We start from the raw sequence: 20882 nt of genomic DNA on the forward strand, positions 1-20882 counted from the left end.
TTTAAATTGCAGTATAGTTGATTTAAAATGTTGTGTTAAGCTGCTGCATAGCACAGGGAGATCAGCTCAGTGCTTTGTGATGACCTAGAGGGGTGGGATAGGGAGGGTGGGAGGGAGGCTCAAGAGGGAGGGGATATGGGGATATATGTATACGTATAGCTGATTCACTTTGTTGTACAGCAGAAACTAACACAACATTGTAAAGCATTTATACTCCAATAAAGATGTGAAGTAAATAAATGAATGAAAAGCACTAAAAAATAAAATAAAATGTGTTAATTTCTCCTGTACAGCAAAGTGATTCAGTTATACATATATATATGTGTGTGTGTGTATACATTCTTTTTCATATTCTTTTCCATCATGGTTTATCACAGGCTGTTGAATATAGTCCCCTGTGCTCTACGGTGGGACCTTGTTTATCCATCCTGTATGTAATGCTTTGCCTCTCATTCTTCTTCCCCTTTTCCTCAGACAGAGCTGTTAACCCCAGCATCCCACCACACTCGGCCCCGTCTCCTCTCCTTAGTAATCCACGCCATGCCCCCCAGCAGAGGCGGATGCTTCAGTCTTGTTTTGCCTGCATACTGCAACCTCCATCCCTTCCCTTCTCCTCCTTATCTGTCCCAGTATGTCTGTCTCTCCGCCTAACGCCAGTACCCCAGGTTGCAGTGCACGGACAGCTGATTATCTGGCAAGGGAGGAGGCTGTTTTCTGAGCGTGTGTGGACCACCCCGCTGCGGAGTGGAAACCAGGCGCTCCCCTCGCCCCTATCACCCCCTTGTGCAGCTGGGAGCCAGTGAAGCACAGGAAGGTGGCACGTCCTCTCGCAGCACCAAGACCCACCGAGGACCCAGTTGCTGATTAACTGTGCTCGGCTCTGTTTTGTGCTCGGCAGTACCCTCATTTCCTGAAGCGAGATGCCAACAAGCTGCAGATCATGTTGCAGAGGAGAAAGCGTTACAAGAACCGGACCATCCTGGGCTATAAGACCCTGGCCGTGGGGCTCATCAACATGGCAGAGGTGAGAGAGAGCGGCCTCTGGACAGTCAGCCTTTCGGAGCCTACGAGAGACACGGCCCAGCCAGTGATTTTCCCAGCCTGCTGTTTGGGTGTTTTATTCTGTGTTACAAATTAATTCTTTTATTGGAAATTCAGGATGCACTTCTTTTTATCGAGAACTTTCTCCCTCATGAAAAGTTTTTTCTTTAACCTTTAAAAAAATGTCAAACTTAGAGAAAAGTTGTAAGAATAGTATAAAGAATTCCCATCTACGCTTCACCCAGATTCTTCAGTGTTAACACAACTACCTTATTATTCTCTCCTACATACGCGTTATGCATGTTGTTTTCTTTTCTGAACCACCGAAAGTAAGCTGGTGCCCCATCACACATAGTTAATACGTACTGTGTCTACCATGAAGATCAGGACATTAGCACCGACACAGGGTTGCCATCTAACCCGCAGTCCCCACCCAGGTCATGCCAAGCGACTCAGGGATGTCCTCTGCAGGCCCAGGGTTTCATCTGGGATTAAGGGCTGCACTTAGCTCTTGTCTCCTTAGTCTCCCTCGACCTGCAGTCCCTTGGATTTTCTTTGTCTTTCAGGCCCTTGACATTTTTTAAGAGTACAGGCTCTTTATTGAATGTGCCTCAGTTCAGATTTGTCTGATGTTTTCTGAAGATGGACATTCAGCTTCTGCGTTTCTGGCAGAATTTTTGCAAAGCGGTAATGCAGGCAGCACTCCCTGTTGATTTGTTCTGTTCCTGGTGAGGCTAACTCTTATCGCTTGGTTAATTTAAGACGGTGTGTGCCAGGATTTCCAGTATAAAGTTAAGTAATACATATTTTGTTCTTACCAATGAAAAAAAAACATTTTATAGGGAGGAGATATTTTGAGACTATATAACAGTTTCTTATCCCCTCACATCTTCACCAAGTAGTTTTAGCCTCTATTAATGATTCTTACCGGAATCAGTCATTACTTGGACATTTGCCAGACAGTGAATTTCCAATCCCACCATTCCTCCTCTATTTATTAGTTGGCCGTCTGCTGTAAGATACAGCTTTCCCTTCTTCTCCACTTACTGATTGACTCATTTCTTTGTAGCAGTTTTGGATCTGTGGATTCCTGTTTAGTTCAGTGGGGTTTAGTCTGCTACTATCATTATTTATTTTGATGCTCAAATTTTCTCGAATTTGGCCGGTAAGAGCCCCTTCAAGCTGATTCCTATATCCTTTTTATATGCCTCATCGTTCTTTACATGCTTCTTTACTTTCTGGTACAAAATATTACAGGCTCATCATGTACTTTCCCTGACCCAGCCTCAGCATGAACTGATCCTCCAAAGAGCCCTGGTTCCTTGTAGTGGAGAATGGTATTTAGAAACCAAGATCTGGATGCTAGAGGTGCTCGTTTTCCCAACTGGGGTATCATTGCTTCTCCTCCCTCTCAGCAGATGGAGCTAGGAAATACATGTATACATATGCGTATGCACGTGTATGTACATACACATCGTATCTGTTTCCACTTCTGTATCTATCTGATCATGAGCTCACATTCCAGTCAGTTCCAATCAGCACTTTGGGGTTCCTCTAGCCTTTCTCCTTTTCATGTTTTTAATTCCCTTCTCAGTATGTTTGCTCGTTTGTGCGGCTTCCCTGTATGCCTGGTGAATCTTCTCAGCCCTGACCAAGGGGAAGAGGAAAGGGGCCACAAATCAATTTTAAAACCTATTTCTGTATTTTAGAACATTAAGTAAGAAACATTTTGTGTCCATAGTAAAAGGTGAGCTAGTCCCAGCCCATCTTTCTGTCCTCTTCATGTTTTGTGTCAGAAAGAGGGCCTGGGGGGAGTGAAGTATGTGGATGGCACGTTCTGCCAGCTGTGTCAAGCCCTTATTGCCTGGCACAGGTGGCCTGGTACAGGTGGCCACGGTCTGCAGGCCAGCCTCGCGCAGCCTTGAGAGCTAGTTTCTCTGTGAAAGACTTAAACTAAAATGCAGTCCTAGAGATTAGCAGTCATTTTCAATCTCAGGCCTTGATTTTTATCTCTAAGCACGTGGCCTGACCCGTGGCTGACACTTCAGGAGGTAGTTTTAAAGTGAGACCGGGGACTTCCCTGGCGGTCCAGTGGTTGGGACTCCGTGCTTTCACTGCGTGGGCCCTGGTTCAATCCCTGGTGGGGGAACTAAGATCTCACAAGCCGCGTGGCACAGCCAAAAAGGAAAAAAAAAAAAGGTAAAGTGAGACAGGCAATAGGAGAATGGTAGGCGTGAATCTGGAAGATAGTGAAAAAGAAAATGTGTTAGCAGAACACTGTTCCCAGTGGCTCGCCTGTCCGTTGGGATTTGTGAAAACGGGCTGCTCTGCGGCACTGTCCGTAGTGAGGTGTGTCCGTGGCCACCCCGTGCTCATAGGTGATGCAGCACCCGAACGAAGGCGCCCTGGTACTCGGCCTGCACAGCAACGTGAAGGATGTCTCCGTGCCTGTGGCAGAAATAAAGATCTACTCCCTGTCCAGCCAGCCCATTGACCATGAAGGAATCAAATCCAAGCTGTCTGGTAGGACATGTGCGGTGTTGGGAGGCCCTCCCCGTCACCTGATCTCCATCCCAGGAAAGCCTAACACGTTCCTAGGAGAGAGGAGCTTAGAGCTCCCTGGAAATGAAAGGGGGTCGGGGCCCTCTCCTCCACCCCGGCCGCGTTTCCACTTGAGGAGAGCATGATTCCAGCCAGCCAAAGCCTCTTAGACCAGATCTTCGCCCTGCGAGGTCATCTTATTAAGGTGTCTGTTTCCAGACCGTTCTCCTGATATTGACAATTATTCTGAGGAAGAGGAGGAGAGTTTCTCATCAGAACAGGAAGGCAGTGATGACCCACTACACGGGCAGGTAACTTTCCACAGCCCCTCAATAAAGCGGCCGAGAAGCAGTTACAGACCTTCCTAGGGTTTCCTAACCTCATTCCATCCCCCTACCCACTTAGGACCTGTTCTATGAAGATGAGGATCTTCGGAAAGTAAAGAAGACCCGGAGGAAACTAACCTCAACGTCTGCCATCACAAGGGTGAGCCTCCAAGGTCCGGGGAATGTTTTAGCAGAGATTTGCAATCTGGGGGTAGGATGGGAGTGGTGTATTCAGACTTCCTGGGGGCTTTTTAACATCTGCACAGGGCCATGCCCTCAAGGCTGTGATACACCCCTTGGTACCTCCACCTCCACCACCAGCTAATTAAGCATCACTGTTGCAGAGAACCAGCGTTCCTGATAGGAGCGTGTTGTATTCTTCAGGTTATCTTAGGATAGAAGAAAGGTTGAGAAACTTTGTTGTAGACTTTGGAACAGATGCTTCCTTGGGGAGCAGAACCCCTCAGACACCCTCCCTCCCTTCTCCAGGTGATTACTTCAGGTTTCGTACTGTCCACCGCACAGATAAGTCCAGTCCTCTCTAGGAGCATCTCCATTTGGAATCATTTGTTGAACTTACCCGGAAATAGTGGGCTAGTGCTTGGAACTGTGGGCTTGATACAGTGCCTGCCTTAATGGACCCAGAACCTTAGAGACCAGAGGCCTTTAGATTGTGTCTCCTGCACGCGATCTCAGGAGTCACTACTTTTGGTGAAATTAGAGTCCTGGACTGAGATGCTTAATACCCGAATTTCTAGGTTAACTTTGACCTCTTCTCGGGTTCCCGTGCCAGAGTTCGGGGGAGTCAAAAGTGCCAGGAGCTTTTTGGAAGAGAAGTTCACAGTTTCATTTGTCCCCAGAGGCATCCTGATTCTCTCTAGCGCAGAGCAGCCCAGGGACCCCAAGAGCAGAGATTCCCGTCACCTTCAGGAGTGAAATAAGTGGAGGCCAGACCTTCCGAACATGTCGTATCTGAGCCTGGTCCACCATGAAATACGCTGTCCTCTCTCCAGGCATCCTTGGGTATCCCTGGGCTTCAATGTATAATAAATCCTCAAGGCTGAGGCCTTGGTTCCCCCACCGGATGATGACTAGAGCGCGTTTGAACTGTTTCATCGTCCTCAGGCTTCTAATCCTCGATAGGCGCTCCTCGGCCGGGTAAGGCCCATCCTGGCCTCCAGCCCACCCTGTGCTCTGATGATGGCAGAGGCTGGAGGTCGCTCTCTGTTGGGGCTCCTCCTGCTAAGTTTTTCTTTTTCCTGTGCTGTAACCACAAAGAGGCCCCGTTTTCTTCCCAAAGGTGCCCCCTGGAGCTATATAAATCGCCTCTTCCTGTGGTCGCCTCCGTAGCTTCACTGGTTATACGACCAGAGCTCAGTGTTCCTTTGACACCCACTCACTCCCCGAAAGGTGTTTTTATTTTTTGTGTTAACTGCAGGCACTTTCCAATCAGATTTCCAGAGTGATTGTCCTTTCACTCCTGCCTCCCGTGCACACGAATCCTTCTCTCCCTACCAAGAGCACTTTATTCTAGACGTGTTAATTGACTCGGCGTTCTCTGAAGCGTCTTCTGCGTCTCGGTCGCTGTGGCTCTTGTTCCTCCTCTGCTGTGGGTGCCCTTCCACCTTGGGGAGCCCCGCCCTTTCTTGAAGGCCCAGCTCAGTCTCACCCACAAGTTAGTCTCCCCCATCCCCAGGCGGTGAGTCTGTCATCCAGTCAGGAGGTGCTGAGGGCCACAAGCTAGTCGCCGTGCCTGGGGTTGGACACATAGAGATAAGGAAGGCCCGGTCCATGCCGTCAGGGAGCTCACAGTGTCCAGTGACACAGACACATCTACACAAGTGACCGTAACCCCGTAGGGCAGGCACCAGACGAGCTCTGCGTCAGGGGCAGCGATGGCCCTGAGGGGAAAGTGACCGGCTCTGAGCAGGACAGCTTCGCGGGCAAGATGCCAGGAGATGGGTTTTCTAAGAGTAAATAGAACTTCACCAAGTAGATCTGGGGACATGTTTAGTCAAGGCAGAAGTTACCATGTAAATGGCCCAGAGGGCTGCCAAGTCGTAAGCAGTTAGTTCCCACCTAAGTGGGGTGTGAGGAGTTGGGTGGTGGGTGAGGCCAGGGTCAGGCAGAGCCAGCCCTCAGCAGACACAGGGTGACACCGAAGTTCTTGAGGCTCTGGGGCCAGTGAAGGCCTTGCATCTGGGGAGTGACGAGGTGAGATCTGCATGTGGAACAGTCGCAGTGGACTCTGGAGGGAATGAGACTGGAAGTGGGGTGGGAGGAGCTAGTTGAGGGCGGTGGGTGGCCCCAGAGAGGGACGAGGAAGGAGGCCGGATGGAAGCGGTGCGGTTTCGGGTGGACAAGAGGGTAGGAGGCAGCACCCCTGGGCTGGGGGTCGGGGGAGACTCCGGGTTCAGATTCGGGGACTCCTCGGTGCCTGGGTGACCAGGAGGGGGAATGCACGGCGCAGAGGGTGAGCTCTGTTTTGGAAACCTCGAGTTTGAGGAACCTGTGTGTATACAGGTGGCTCTCGCCGTGGTTCTGAAGTTCTAGAGAAAGGGATGGGCGGGAGGCGACCATGGGCAGTTACTGGGCTGGGGGAGTGGCCCCGGTTCTTCACCAAAGCCGGCCCTCGATCACTCTGCCGACTGGGCTGCTGGCTGAGGACTCCTGTGGCTTTGTCCCTACAGCAACCTAACATCAAACAGAAGTTTGTGGCCCTCCTGAAGCGGTTTAAAGTTTCAGACGAGGTACGACCCCTTACTCCCGAGCTGGATGGTGAGTAGAATTCCCAGAGTTTCACCCTCATTCCTCGGGCACAATCTGGAGTCAAGATTCCAGGAGCCCCACGTGAGGGGGTCGCTAAAGGAGGGCTTTCCGCTACTTGAAAAGAGAAGGAAAGATTTACACGTAGCACCCAAGGTTCCATGGTATTCGAAGAAGGGGCACATGCTTCTGCCCAGCTTTCGGGTGTGGGGTGTCCAGCACAGATCCAGTTGCTATCGTTCAGTTTTCCCTCCTGCCCCGAGGGGAACCTCGTGAGTAGCAGCCTGTGAAGTGGGGGCCGCCTCCATGGCGTCAGGGACTGGCCGCTAAGAGCAGCAGTGCCTTCCCTGGGCTCGCAGGCCTAGAGCCAGCTTTCGTGGGCTCTCTTCTCAGTGGACTGAGACAGGGATGGAGATTTGTCCCCTGCGGGCTCTAGAGGAAGCCAGCATGAGCCCGCCAGGGCCCCAGGCGTCTGGGTTTCCCTGCGCCAGTTCCTCGGGAGAAGTACCGTCTGAACCCCACTCTTCTTCCTGACGCCGGGCACTAGTGGGGAGCACTAGGGAGGCTCTGAGCGGGGCCGGTGGCCTCACCACGTCCCTGCCCTCAGGATCAAATCACAGCACACCAAGACTACCCTGATGAGCGTGAAACTATGGCACGTCCCTTAAGGGGACTGGGTAGGGAAGCCAGTGGGGCCTGCCCAGGAGGAAGGAGTTTCCTGTCTGCCGTGTTGTTAATAGGGGTAGCCCCAGACTCCAAGGTTTTGTTTTCTCCCACAGGTGGGCTTTGGGCTGGAACACGTATCCCGAGAACAGATACGAGAAGTGGAAGAAGACTTGGACGAGCTGTATGACAGTCTGGAGATGTACAATCCCAGCGACAGTGGTCCCGAGATGGAGGAGACAGAGAGCATCCTTAGCACGCCAAAGCCCAAGCTCAAGTGAGGCCCGCACCCCCTCTGTCACACTGTCTCTCTAGGCCATGGCAATCTCCTAGACTCCCCTCCCTCACCCCACCCCAACCATTACCCGGGAATCTCAGTTCCTCACCCCTTCTGAACCGCCTGCCGTCTGGATAAAGCTCGCTGCTTTAGCCTCTAACCGACAAAAGCCCCGATAGGACTCTCCTGAAGTCCTTCGGTCCAGGTCCCTACTGGTCCAGCCTCTGCTGTGTCCTTCCTCGCCGGCATCCTCGAAGCCCGGGTTGTCGCTCTTTCTTGAACACCAGCCCTGCCCGGCTGTCCGTGAGCTGCTGCTCTGGGCCCTGGCGGCCACTGACCCTGGCTGTGCTTCTTTGCCACAGGCCCTTCTTTGAGGGGATGTCGCAGTCCAGCTCACAGACGGAGATTGGCAGCCTCAACAGCAAGGGCAGCCTCGGCAAAGACACCACCAGCCCTGTGAGCAAGACCAATGGCTGTGGGGTGTGGGAGTGGGACCAGGGGAGAGTCAGGGCTTAACACTGGGCCCTGTGCTCCTGGCTCATTTGGGACCTACGGGCCATCTCATCTTGTTTCAGCCTCAGTTGTCATCTCAGTCCTGCTGGGCTCTTAGTGCTCTGACGATATTGCTGTGGCCAGGCGGGTGTTCTTTATGGACTGTTCCCGCCATGACCTGGCGCCTTCCCTCCCGGAACACGCAGTGCCTCAAGACCTCTCCCTTAACGCCTGTCATGCGGTAGCTGGGAGTGTGGCACCCGGCCAGTGGTGGCGATTCTGCATCCAGGCTGGGGAGAGGGTGGATGCAAAGGGGCAGGAAGGCCCCAGGGTCTGTTCAGGAGAAATTACATGGGCTTTATTCAGAAAGTGAGCAGTGCCCTCGAAGAATTTAGAACTCGGTGGGCTGGTTTCCATTTTGCCTGGCGAGCCAGAGGGAAAAGGAGCTGTCTACTGCAGCACCCCAGAGCCCCGCATCACCCCAGGACCACGCTCTGTCCCTATCTGGGAAGGCTCTCCCCAGCAGTGGATCAGGGGCAGAGGCCCGGGTTGATGCTGTACCCGCCTCGGGCCCTAGGAAGCTGCCCTCCCCCTTGTTTATGACCAAAGGCAGGATGACGTGTCTGATTCTAGTGGTTTTCGGTTTGCTTTGAAAGCCCAGTGTCTTCTCTGTAGATCAAAAAAACTGAATCCTTTAAGTCCTTCTGCTCTTGCCGCTTTAACAGAGGGAATATAAAACTCACCCTGCGTGTAGGTATTAATTGTGAGGAAACGACCTGAGGCCTGTGAGGCTCTCCGTCCCCTGAAAAGCGCTGTCTATGGAAGGGCTGCCTGCCGCCGGTCCCAGGTGTCTGCGGAGCGTCAGCTCATGGACTGCCTGCTACCACCAGGTGGCACTGTCGTCCACGTAATCCCTCTCCCTGCTGAAGGCGCAGCAGGGTGATCCAGCCCTAGAACAGCGGCACCACGTGGCCTTAGCGAGTAAATGTGGGATGGGAAATGGCAGCCCCCACCGAGAATCCCTCCACCGAGAAACCTCAGGCCCGCCACTTTCAGACCGGGTACTCTCAGCCTTTCCAGCCCAGGTTCATATGATCTGGGGCTGAGGAGGCCTTACCTGACTAGTTCTGCTCAGGATGTGGCTTGGGGCTGCTCGTTCTCACAGGGGGCTGCTGGATGGCCCTGCTGAAGCATCACTGTCCACGTGGACAGATCATTGGCCCCTGGAGCCAGATTCCACAGCAAGTATAAATATAAGGGATGACTCTTCTAGAGAGAAACCTGGGACCTGGCCAGGGGAGGACTGTCTTACGGTGTCCTAGGAATGCAGAACAAGGGCCCTACCGTAACACAATGCAATCAAATTTTAAATGAGATTAATACCCTGGAAATGCTAAGCGTGACACCTAACATGTGGTGACCACTCAATAAATTTTAGGGATCGTCGTTACTAAATCAGTAAGAGAAACTACTCTCTACTAATGAAGCTGTTTCTGGGTTGATAGAATTTGTAGGTTCTACATTTAGTCTCAGCTGCATGGCTTACAAAATTTAAAGAGAAAAATCACCTTGATGCTCTGGGCCTCAGGTGCCTTATTTGTGAAGTAAAGGAGTTGGCCCAGGAGCCCAGTTAGCTCAAAAGTCAATGGAGTATCAGTCTTTACAGTGTGATGGCCTAAGGATCCCTGTTCAGGCCAGACATTTCTTTGGGGCAGGGTAGGGCTGGTTTGAGAGCGCACGCTCTGGAGTCAGGCTTCTGGGTTTGAATCTTGACTCCATCACTCCACTGACTGTGTGATCTGGGCAGTTACCCAGACTTCGTGTCCTCATCTACAAATTGCACGTAAAAAGGACATGGCTCACAGGGCAGGGTGAAGATCCAGTGCGAAAATGCAGCGAAAGCCTCCAGCATGGTGCTTGATGGTTGGATTGATTTACGGCATGGGGAGCATCAGTAAATGGAAGCTGCTTTGCCATTGTTATTACAGACCCTGAGAGCCGTTCCAGTTCTGGACTCCTGAGATTGATAGAATCTAGATGTCTTTTTAGTGAGTTCTTCAAATTCTGGTTCCCTGGGCCAGATTTCAGACTTAGCTGGTTCTCTGTGATATTTCTATTTTGAAGAGCCCCATATGTCTTGATGTGGGTGTGGAACTTTGGAATCCTTTAGTATGAAAGACACTTTGGAAACTACAGAGCGAGGCTGTGCTCTTACACAGAGAACTTCTAAACGTATTAGGGAAAACATACGGGGATGGTGTATCCATAGGCGGGCGTGCACATGCTGCCCAGCTCTTGTCCTCTCTTCCCTGATTTCCCAGCCTTGTTATTCATTTATTTTTCTTAACCTTCCTTTTTGTTCCCCAAATTTCAGAGGATTCAGTTTTATCACTAGAACCAGAAGGAATTTCTGCTGATACAAATTATTACAGCTGTTGAGTTCTCCCAAGACTTGAGCACACAGTAGCAACATAATTTTGTTCTTGGAGCTGATAACAGTGGGCCCCGACAGCGCTTCAGTTGGGGCGGCCAAGAGATGGAGACTTTCTGCCAGGACTGCCTGCTGCTAAAAGTTGCTAATTCCACAGCACTGTAACTAGTGGTGCTAGAGACCAGTACTTCGTAAAATTGAGAGCCTAAAGTGCCACCGCACTCTGCCCCCTCCACGTGCGCGCACACGCGCGTGCGCACGCACACACACACAAGCACGTGCACCCCCTGCAGCAGCAGCCAGCGTCGCCCCCAGGCACAGCGCCTTGCACCGCCACATCTGCCTCAGAGCCACTCAGTTAGGCAACACAGCTACTGCGCTGCTGGGGTGAGAAAAGCCTAAAATATTTATAGAAGCAGGAAGAAGAACTGGGAGAATCGGGAGTTTGCTCCCAGTGGGGCTGACTGAAACATGCAGAAGAATCAGTGCACAGCCCGCAGGTGCCCCACCCCGAGTCCACCTTAGAGCGCTCGGCACATCTCAGCACAGCGCTGTGCCATGAAACACTGCTCTGCTGTCGGAGGGCTGACCACAGGGCTGCTGCCTGAGAGCCTTCCAGCAGGATGGTGTTATCGCCCCGATTCCTTCTCTTTAAAACGTGTTTAATTCACTTGTCATGCTGAGGTCCCAAATTAAGTGAAACCATCTTCAGTCTTAAGTCTGATGAAGAGTTCTCTGGGAGCGTGGACTCTCTTATCATCGGTTATTCATACAGACAATGTGTAAATGAGCTAGCGGTGCAATCTGGAGGCAACCTGCTGTGCGCGGCTCTGAGCAAACCGTCTCCCCCTCAGGGGTCACAGGGTCTGGATAAAGTGTGTTAGGTTAGTTTGGCAGACGGCTCAGAGCAGTGGTCCTCAACCAAGGGTGATTTTGCCTCCCAAGGGACATTTGGCGAGGACTAGAGACATTTTGGGTTCTCACAGCGGGGGTGATAGGGGATAAGGGGCTGTTCCTGGCATCTAGTGGGTGGAGGCAGGGATGCAGCTCAAATCCTGCACAAGATGCCCCTGAGCAAAGAAAGACCCGCCCCAGATGTCGGCGGTGCCCACGCGGAGAAACCCTGGCTTAGCGTATGGTGTGGGCCTACTTTTGTGGTCCTTGTTCATTGGTTTGCTGAGTGGCCCCTTGAGCTTATTAGGCCATTTCTCTGTACTCTGTTATGTACTCAGAGAAAAGGCTTTGGGTCATTGGGAGGAGGTGGGATATCCTTGATCCTTTCTGATTCCCTGGTTCCCCACAAGAACCAGAGACCCACTGAGGCCAGGACCTTCCCCATAGCTAAGATCCACAACCCACAACTGCTTATGATTTTGACATTGGTGTCTGCACAGCCAGAAGCAGCATTAGCAAGTGTGAAAAATCTGGTTATGTATCTGTATTTGCAAAGTCCTTTTTTAATATTTATGAGAAATGCCAATAGAAGTTGGGGACAAAGGGAGAATTATTTCACACCTAAATGGCTTAGTATATTCTGTTTGAGGGTTTTCCAGATGTTTCTACCAAGCAAAAAGCATTTGGCTACCATGGATGTCTTTAGTCTCGAAATCAAAGACGTGAACTCTGAGATTCCCCTTTCTTCTGAGCAACTCTGACAGCAGAAGAGGCCCTGTGTGCCCCTCCTGGGCAAGGGTGTTTACCGAATCCAGGGTTAAGACTGACAGATCCCACAGCCATGCCGTCTGAACGTTGAGCTTCTCTTTCCTGGTGACATCTTGTGAGAGTCAGAATTTCTGGGTTCCGCATCTCGCTGTTATTAATTTAATGATCGCAAAATAACTGACCTTTCCGAAGCTCAGTTTTCACAAAAATATGCTCCTAGTAAGATGAAAGTCCCAAAGATTTTATGAGGTCTTCAGATTAAGTGAGGGTATTTTAAGCTTCCAAGGGACCTAGAAAACAGGTTAGAGTGGTGGTTATTTGGATTGATGGTGACTAATTATTATAATTTTTGCAGATGGAATTGGCTGCTTTAGAAAAAGTCAAGTCTGCCTGGATTAAAAATCAAGATGACAGCTTGACTGAGACAGACGCGCCGGTAAGTATGGCTTGGGCTCCTGTTTCAGCTGTTTAAAATCGTCTCTGGTACCTTTAGAAGCAAAGGCAGAAAGATCCTGACGACCACCCTGAAACTTTGGCTTAGCTCTGTGGACTTGTGAATGTCCTGCGTGCCCTTCCTCCCAGCATCCTTACCCGTGGAATATAGCGCTGTTCCCCAAACTAGCAAACTAGAAGTGTCCCCATTCTGCCCTTTAGTTAGATCTGATCAAGTGCTAATTTAGACAATTTCTCACTATCTGTCACCCTCGTTTACTGCTCAGATACGATGACCAGTATCTTCCCCCGAAAAACCATCCCTGCCTCCAGGTTGCTTTTACAATGGCCAGACAGCCCACAGCATTAAGTCTCCAAGTGATTACTAGTCAGCTCCTTCCGCTAAGAGATGCTGGAGCTGCTCAGGGGCGCGTGGGGTGGATCGGCTGGGCTGCCCAATTTAATTACACACAGGTTGAAATTCCACACACATACACGTGTTGAGCACTGAAGGTGCAAAAATGAGAACACCATGGATCCACCTCCGGGAGGAGAGCCAGCCGGGGCACACCTGGCGCAGAGGCTCTGTGGGGCCCGGGAAGGACAGAGCCATTCACCTGGGGGTAGGGCGTCTGAGCTGGGCCCGCAGGTTCTGCCACAGTTCAGCCAGTGGGGCTGGAGGCCGGGCCCAGCAGATGGGAGGGAACAGAGAACTTGACCGAATACCATCTGGGGGTGTGCTGCACATCCGCCTTACGGGGGGAGCTGCTAGCTGAATGGAGGCCGAGGAGGAATTGTTTCAGGCTTATGTTTCCTACAGTAAATAATGCTGCATTAAGGATCTGGTGTCTGACAAAACCTTAGGTTGGATTCAACATTACTGTAGTTAACCCATAATCCGAGTAACCCATCTTCCACTTTGGCCCATACTGCACAGCGGTCGTTTCAAAATGAAGTTCCAGGGGCTTCCCTGGTGGCGCAGTGGTTGAGAATCCTCCTGCCAATGCAAGGGACACAGGTTCGAGCCCTGGTCCGGGAAGATCCCACACGCCACGGAGCAACTAAGCCCCGTGTGCCACAACTACTGCGCCTGCGCTCTAGAGCCCGCAAGCCACAACTACTGAAGCCCGCGCGCCTAGAGCCCGTGCTCCACAACAAGAGAAGCCACCACAATGAGAAGCCCGCGCACCGCAATGAAGAGTAGCCCCCGCTCGCTGCAACTAGAGAAAGCCCGCGCGCAGCAGCGAAGACCCAACGCAGCCAAAAATAAATAAATAAATTTTTATTTTTTAAATGAAGTTCCAGTCATGTCACTTCCTGAGTGAAACACTCTCCTTCCCACCTAGAGAAGCTAGATCATCAGCCCAGGTTTGTGGGCTGTCAGTTCATAAACGTAGGGTACAGATTGAATAGCAGGAGATGGTGCCTGGTACAGCGGGTGCACTCAGCTACATTGAACAGTCACGGTGTCCTCGTCGGGTGGGGAAGGAGTTGTAGAACCCTGTGCTTCCCGGAAAAGAGAGCAAGGGACTGACTTTCTCGTGACGGTCATGGGCCCTGGCAGGAACCACGAGGCTCCCGTGGTCACCAAGGGGAAGTAACCCTCACTGCTTCCTTTCCTCCGTGGCAGGAAATCACTGACCAGGACATGTTTGGAGACGTGAGCGCAAGTCTGGTTGTGCCAGAGAAAGTCAAAACTCCGATGAAGTCCAGTAAAACGGACCTCCAGGGCTCTGCCTCTCCCAGGTACTCAGGGTTGGAAGAAGCTCCTAAAGCATCGGGTAGAGCGAGGGAAGCCCAGCAGGAGGGGCCTCAGGAAGAGGGGGCAGGCCATGGCTCTGGGTCAGGGGGCTGTTTAACCGCCTCCTTCCACGTCTGTGGCAGCAAAATGGACGGGGTTCACACCCCCCGGCAGAAGAGGGGCACTCCCCTGAAGGAGCGGCAGCTCTCCAAGCCCCTGAGCGAGAGAACCAACAGCTCCGACAGCGAGCGGTCCCCAGACCTGGGCCACAGCACGCAGGTACCCCGGCCTGTCGGGCGCCCCTGGACCTTGGTCTCTGTTCCGTTGTCTCCTTGGGCGGTTGGGTGAAGAGGAGCGGGGAGTACTTTGAACGGCTCTGAATAAAGTCTTGAAGGCAGACCTAAAGGGGGAAGTCTAGCATGCTTGTTATTTGCTACTGCTGAGGAATTGGTGGGGAGCCGGGGACGGAGCAGGAGACTCTGGCTCGTTCTGCCCCCATCAGACCTTAGTGGAGACTGTGCGGGGACAGTGGTTCTAGGGACAGCAGCCATCGGCTCTCACGGGACGTCTGCTCTGAGCTCTGATACCCTTAGTGCTGCTGTGGGCCAATTAGAGTGGTTTCAAGCTGGCACGTCAACAGTATTCAAATGTTTTGATTGAGGGCTTCCCTGGTGGCGCAGTGGTTGAGAGTCCGCCTGCCGATGCAGGTGACACGGGTTCGTGCCCCGGTCCGGGAAGATCCCACATGCCGCGGAGCGGCTGGGCCCGTGAGCTATGGCCGCTGAGCCTGCGCGTCTGGAGCCTGTGCTCCGCAGCGGGAGAGGCCGCAGTGGTGAGAGGCCCGCGTACCGCCAAAAAAAAAAAAAAAAAAAAGTTTTGATTGAAAGACCTAAGAGTGGCTGGGGCAGGCACAGAAGGAACTGGCCCTCGGGAGTCCTGTTCCCTCTGAAGGTCAGTCTCCGGGGGAAGGATTCTCCCCCGACAGACCTCCTGCTCTCCTGAGGTCAACAGCAGGCCTGTTCGTTTCCCTGCTACCTATCATTGGAAGGGAAGTTTGTGTCCATGTGGCTTTCTGAGCTGACGCTCTTATAGCTGAAAATGAACCCTGAAAATGAACCCGGGACTAGAATAGCCTGGTGCCTGGGGCGAGGTATTGTCCTTCTTGTTAATCACTGTTCCTGAAATACCTTTGTTCGCTGTGCCGGGGGAGCTCCCCACACAGCCTCCTTGCTGCTCTCATTAGTTCTCTCCCCGGCGTTGCCCTCGTTTTCCATCCTGTGAGCGCCTGCTTGCTGTCGTCTTCCTCCTCCTCTCCTGCTGCCCTGCTTCATTACCCTTCGGGGCCCTTCCTGCTCTGGCAGGACGGCCAGCTGTGCCCCTGGCGCACCAGCCTGTGTTCTGAGGCCTCGCTTTGCTTGTTCCTGATCCCCCTCCTTCCTTCCCCTTATGCTCTGGCCGGTGGGATACCGGGTCTCCCGCACAAGTCCCTGGTAGCTGTTCTCTGAACACCCCTGCCCCAGGAATTCTCAGCCCTCCCCTCAAGCTCCCTGGGGACTGCCCAACAGACGCTTTTGTCCTTGTAGATTCCAAGAAAGGTGGTATATGACCAACTGAATCAGATCCTGGTGTCGGATGCAGCCCTCCCAGAAAACGTCATCCTTGTGAGCACCGCTGATTGGCAGGGCCAGGTAAAGTGTCGAAGGTCGCAGGGCTGTGGAGGAGAGATTCTGGGGAGCGAGAGACAGATTTGAAAGGCAAGGTGTGGGGAAATAGGAAATCACCCCCCTTTCTCAGGCCCCCCTGCCCCGAACTTAGCCCACAGTTCTGGACTCTAGTCCCAGTCCCGTCGTCTTCCCACCTGTGGGGCTTAAATCACCAATTTTCCGTACCTCGGTTTCCTCAGCTTTAAAAACACGGCAGTATCACCTGTCATGCCCGCCTTCCTGGCCCTGCGTCTCAGGCAGCATACCGGAAGGGAGGTGCCTCGAGGAGCACCAAGTGCTGTGAGATGCCAGAGGCGCCCCGGTTTCCACAAAGTCCGCTCAGCAGGGGCAGGGCAACAGCAGCCCCTGTCCCTCCCGCTCCCGTCGTCCACCCGGTTAGATCCCGGGGCCACCTAGCGTGTGGGCGACAGAGGCCGCGTTAGAATCTAATGTGCCCTAGGTCTTCCCACATTTCCGTATGAGCCCATCTACGTGGGGTCCGGCCCCACCTTCTCCTCGCTGGCTGCCGGAAGCCTGACCTTTGCCCGGCTGTGATCTGAACGACAGAGGATGGGGCCCTGCAGCTCGGTCTGGGCCTTGCTGCCCTCTTGGCCTGTGGGGAGGCAGTGCCCCTGCTGCGTGGCCTCACCTGTGTCCCTGCTCCTTTCCCTCCCCCACCCCACGCAGTACGTGGCAGAGCTGCTCCAGGACCAGCGGAAGCCCGTCGTGTGCACGTGCTCCACGGTGGAGGTCCAGGCCGTGCTGTCCGCCCTGCTCACCCGTATCCAGCGCTAGTAAGGGCTCGGCTCTTCTCCTGCCCTTTGGGGTTCCCTCTGACCTCATCCTCCCACCCTGATTTCTAAGCAGTGAGAGGACCTCCTGGCCTTATCAGACCAAGAATTCGTAATTGGTACCTGGTTGGGCAGCGTCAGACCGTGGCCCCTGCTGGCCCCAGAGGGTTGGGGTAAAAATGTCACCTTCCTGCCCACCTGCCTCCCCACCTGGTCTCCTGCCACACCTTGAGTTGCCTCGTCCTCTTCTTAAGCCCATGACGAAGAAGGCCGGGCAGAGAGAGCCCAGGGTTTTACAAGACCTTTTACTCCCGTCCCTCCGACTACCCAGAGTCGGGGCCTTCGCTCCGTGGGAAAGAGCTGCGGGCTTTCCCGGGTGTCTGGGCTCATGCCCACCGCCAACCCCAGGGTGCTGCTGAGTTGTCTCCCCGTGAGCCTCAGCCAGTTCTGCCTTCCTTCTAGACAATTCCCTGTCCTCTCTGATCCTGGGTTTCTCTCTGTTTGCAAAGGGCTGTGGTTTATTGCCTCTCCCTGTATTATTTTGTTTATTGGTTTGCTTTTCCCCGTGGGCTGTTGAGATCAAGTGAAGTCTGAGCTTGGGGCCTTCCTCTGAGCCGGACGCAGGCCCACCTGACCTAGCCGTGCCTTTCCCCTTGCTTCCCAGCTGCAACTGCAACTCCTCCATGCCGAGGCCGGTGAAGGTGGCAGCGGTGGGCGGCCAGAGCTACCTGAGCTCCATCCTCCGCTTCTTCGTCAAGTCGCTGGCCAGCAAGACCTCCGACTGGCTGGGCTACATGCGCTTTCTCATCATTCCCCTCGGTAAAGGCTCAGCAGGGCCCACTCCTGAAGCGGGGTGGTGGCGCTGGGTCCCAGGAAGTGACGGGCAGGGAGACCGAAGGCTGGGCCATCATTCACCCCCTCACCAGCTCTCCTTGTCTGGTTTCCACCTACCAGGTTCTCACCCGGTGGCCAAGTACCTGGGCTCCGTCGACAGTAGGTATAGCAGTATCTTCCTTGATTCTGGCTGGAGAGATCTGTTCAACCGCTCAGAGCCCCCGGTGTCAGGTAACGGCCCCTCGTAAGGGACCAAGATAGAATGTGGCCTGATTTCTGGAGAGCCAGGGGCGAGGGGCGTGCCGCTTCTCCTCCCTGTGGCGTGTTCGTTTTTTTCAGTACTTATTAAAAGGAGGCCCTTCAGTACTTATTAATAAGGGCCCTTATTAAGCGCAGCCCTTCCACTCTGGATGTGTTTAGTCTCTGCTATTTGCTCTGCACAGCTGGAAACGAGGGCTGTGAGGGTGGCAGGGAATATGAATAACGCTCCTGAAAGACAGAGGAGAGGTGGCAGGAATGGGCGCGCAAGCTTGGGCTCTGCGGGGCCGGGAGGTGGTCAGTGCTCCCACAGGCCTTGCAGGGAGTGCCGGGCAGACGTTGGATGGGGAGGGCAGGCTGCTGCAGTGGTTCCAAGGTTGCTGCAAGCAGAGACGGAGGCGGGGGCGAGCCAAGCCTGGGAGGGGCAGGCTGGGGAGGACAGCACGCAGATCGGATGGGAGGACGGCTCTTTGCTCCATGATTCGTTAGATTCAAGCCAGTGGGTCTTCAGAGCCCTTTCTCTGCCTCAACTCCTGGGGTCTTCTGGTGGGACGCAGGAAGGGGGCTCTCGGAGAGGGTTTTCGGGCTCACTTGCTGAAATGTCGGCGTTTGTCTCTTGACTTCTCTGCAGAGCACCTGGACGTGGTTGGGCGGGTGATGCAGTACGTCAGCGGCGCGGGCGTGACGCACCAGCTGCCTGTGGCGGAAGCCATGCTGACCTGCAGGCACAAGTTGTAAGTTGACCGAGGGGTTTCTTAAAAACAGGTTGGGTGGGCTAGATAAATCTTAGGTCTCCTTTGCTTTTTCATACTTTCCTTCTCCCCACCCCATTTCCCTTGGTAAGAACTCAAGAGGATATGAGAGTGTTTTTTGCTGCCTCCCCCCAAGGCGTTCCCTTCCTTGCCTGGGCCTCCCCACCCGTGTGGGCGCCCCTCAGTACAGACCCGGGAGCAGTGGTAGAGTGTGCAGAATCGGAGCTTCTGCCTCCATTTGGTGGCTCCTCGCGCCATCCTGAGGCGCCGTGGGAAGATGCTGTGTAGTGTCTGGACTCCCTTAAAGCCACAGTAAAACATGGAAAGCTTGTGTCCCCATCTCTCCACGAAGTCTCACCCCCCAACTGTAAAGCTTTCCTGTCTCTCCCAACAGCCCTGATGAAGACTCGTATCAGAAGTTTATCCCCTTCATTGGCGTGAGTACAACTCCCCTGTTCTACGTACCCCACCCACCCATTCTCCTGGCCTTCCTGTCCTGCGCGTGCACACGTGCGCGTGCACACGTGCGCGTGCACGCACGCACACACACACACACACACACACACGACTCATCTAGACAGCGGTTCCCATCCGGAGGCGATTTTGCCCCCAGGGGACATCTGGCAGTGTCTGGTCTGGAGACAAGTTTGGCTGTCACAGCTGGGGATGGGGGTGGTACCGGCATCTCATGGGTGGAGCCCAGGGACGTGCTAACCATCCTGCAGGGCACAGGACAGGCCCCCGACAGAGAGTGATCCAGCCCCGAGCGTCAGCAGTGCCGAGGTGAGGGAGCCCCAGGCTGGGACAGGCACCGAGCTGTTCCTTGCAGTGTCCTTTCCCGATCAGGGGCCGTCCCCAGCTCACCACGGCTATCTCATGTTTATTACACCAGGCGCTGAACTTGGCGCCGTGGCCTAGGGAGTGATGTCCAGGGCATTGGTTCTACAGGCTCCAGGGAACAGAAAGCTGCCTCGCGGATAACGATAGATGATACTCGTAGAAGTCCGAGGAGTCGGTAGCCTTCAGAGTCGTGTGGACACCAAGCGGAAGAGGCTCTTTCCTCCTCCTGCTTAGTCAAGGCAGAGTCTCTACACGAGCGGATCTTGAACATAAAAGGAAAACCTCTTGGGTGTCTTTGGTGTCAGGTGGTACCGGCCTTTGCTGCACAAAGGCCTAGGCCACAAGGCAGAGACCGACCGAGAGAGGGAGCGCAGAGGGGACAGAGCCAACGCCCTGCCGGGGCCAAAGCACGACACAGACGCGTGGCTGGGAACTCTGATTTCCATTTGCAAGACGATTGAGTTTCTCTTCCAGACCAGCTGGTATCTTTTCCTACAGTCTCCCCGAGGATCCTCCCAGCTTCTAGGGGAGATGGGGCATGTGCGGGGGAGGGGCCCAGCTCCCACTGTCCCTGTTCTCTGTTCGTCCCAGACCCTGGGCATCTCGAGAGATCTTGGGAGAGGCCTGATCCTGGGGAGATCCTCCGTAAAGCCTCCTGTCTGCCTGGTCCAGTCAGTCCCCATTAGCCACTGGGGCTGCTCCCACAGCCCCGCCGCAGGCCCGGGACCGTGGCCCGTAGCCGAGGCTGGCAGTCTAACCCACATCTTTGTGGCGCTGTGGGGTCTTCATGGAGCTGGGGGTCACTGCCTACTCCAGCCTCGCAGCAAGACAGAGGGATAGAAAAAATTAAAAATTCAAACAAACAAAGGAGCTGGCAGCCTTGTGCAATGCCAGAGGAGTGAGGGGAGAGGAGTCGTGTCCAGAAGTTCAGGGTATCGATGTGTTACTTTCTGGGAATTAAAATCAGGATGTGTAGAGGATCGGGAACAAATTTCAGCGAAGGGCAGCATTGTGCTCTGATCCGTGTGTGACCCCTGCTCCCTACCGTCCCCGGGGCCCAGCTTCCATGACCTCCCCGCCCTGCTGTGCCTCTGCAGGGTGCTGGGATTCACCTGTCACCTCAGGCCCCAGCCCTGACCTTCATGGTCTGTCTCTAGATGTGCCCTTTGCTGGCCACGGGAGGGCCCCCTTCTGTCCTTCCCAGAATTCTCTCAGAGGAATCTAAAATTCTCTGGGGAGCTGAAATGGACACCACTGCCTTGCGGGGAGGGAGCGGCGGTACTGGGGACCCCCTCCTCTTTGGTGTTCCTCCAGATTCCAGGAAGTCTGGAA

At 53.7% G+C, this 20882-nt stretch overlaps 1 protein-coding gene across 3 annotated transcripts in view; it reads left to right on the forward strand.

Moving 5' to 3' along the window:
- Positions 1-20882, forward strand: part of PACS1 (phosphofurin acidic cluster sorting protein 1) — a 141575-nt gene that overhangs the window by 114496 nt on the left and 6197 nt on the right. For all 3 annotated transcript variants that reach the window (XM_027090110.1, XM_027090113.1, XM_027090111.1), the window contains exons 4-19: positions 899-1024; positions 3420-3564; positions 3802-3893; positions 3988-4068; positions 6599-6658; positions 7454-7614; positions 7977-8070; positions 12555-12635; positions 14262-14377; positions 14516-14651; positions 15956-16060; positions 16763-16869; positions 17531-17685; positions 17821-17931; positions 18590-18692; positions 19105-19147. In XM_027090110.1, coding sequence (XP_026945911.1) covers positions 899-1024; positions 3420-3564; positions 3802-3893; positions 3988-4068; positions 6599-6658; positions 7454-7614; positions 7977-8070; positions 12555-12635; positions 14262-14377; positions 14516-14651; positions 15956-16060; positions 16763-16869; positions 17531-17685; positions 17821-17931; positions 18590-18692; positions 19105-19147 — 1716 coding nt within the window. The remainder of the gene's footprint in view (positions 1-898; positions 1025-3419; positions 3565-3801; positions 3894-3987; positions 4069-6598; positions 6659-7453; positions 7615-7976; positions 8071-12554; positions 12636-14261; positions 14378-14515; positions 14652-15955; positions 16061-16762; positions 16870-17530; positions 17686-17820; positions 17932-18589; positions 18693-19104; positions 19148-20882) is intronic.

Source organism: Aethalodelphis obliquidens, unplaced genomic scaffold (genome assembly GCF_003676395.1).
Source record: "Aethalodelphis obliquidens isolate GAN/ISIS:26980383/991018 unplaced genomic scaffold, ASM367639v1 scaffold69, whole genome shotgun sequence".
Classification (NCBI taxonomy): Eukaryota; Metazoa; Chordata; class Mammalia; order Artiodactyla; family Delphinidae; genus Aethalodelphis; species Aethalodelphis obliquidens.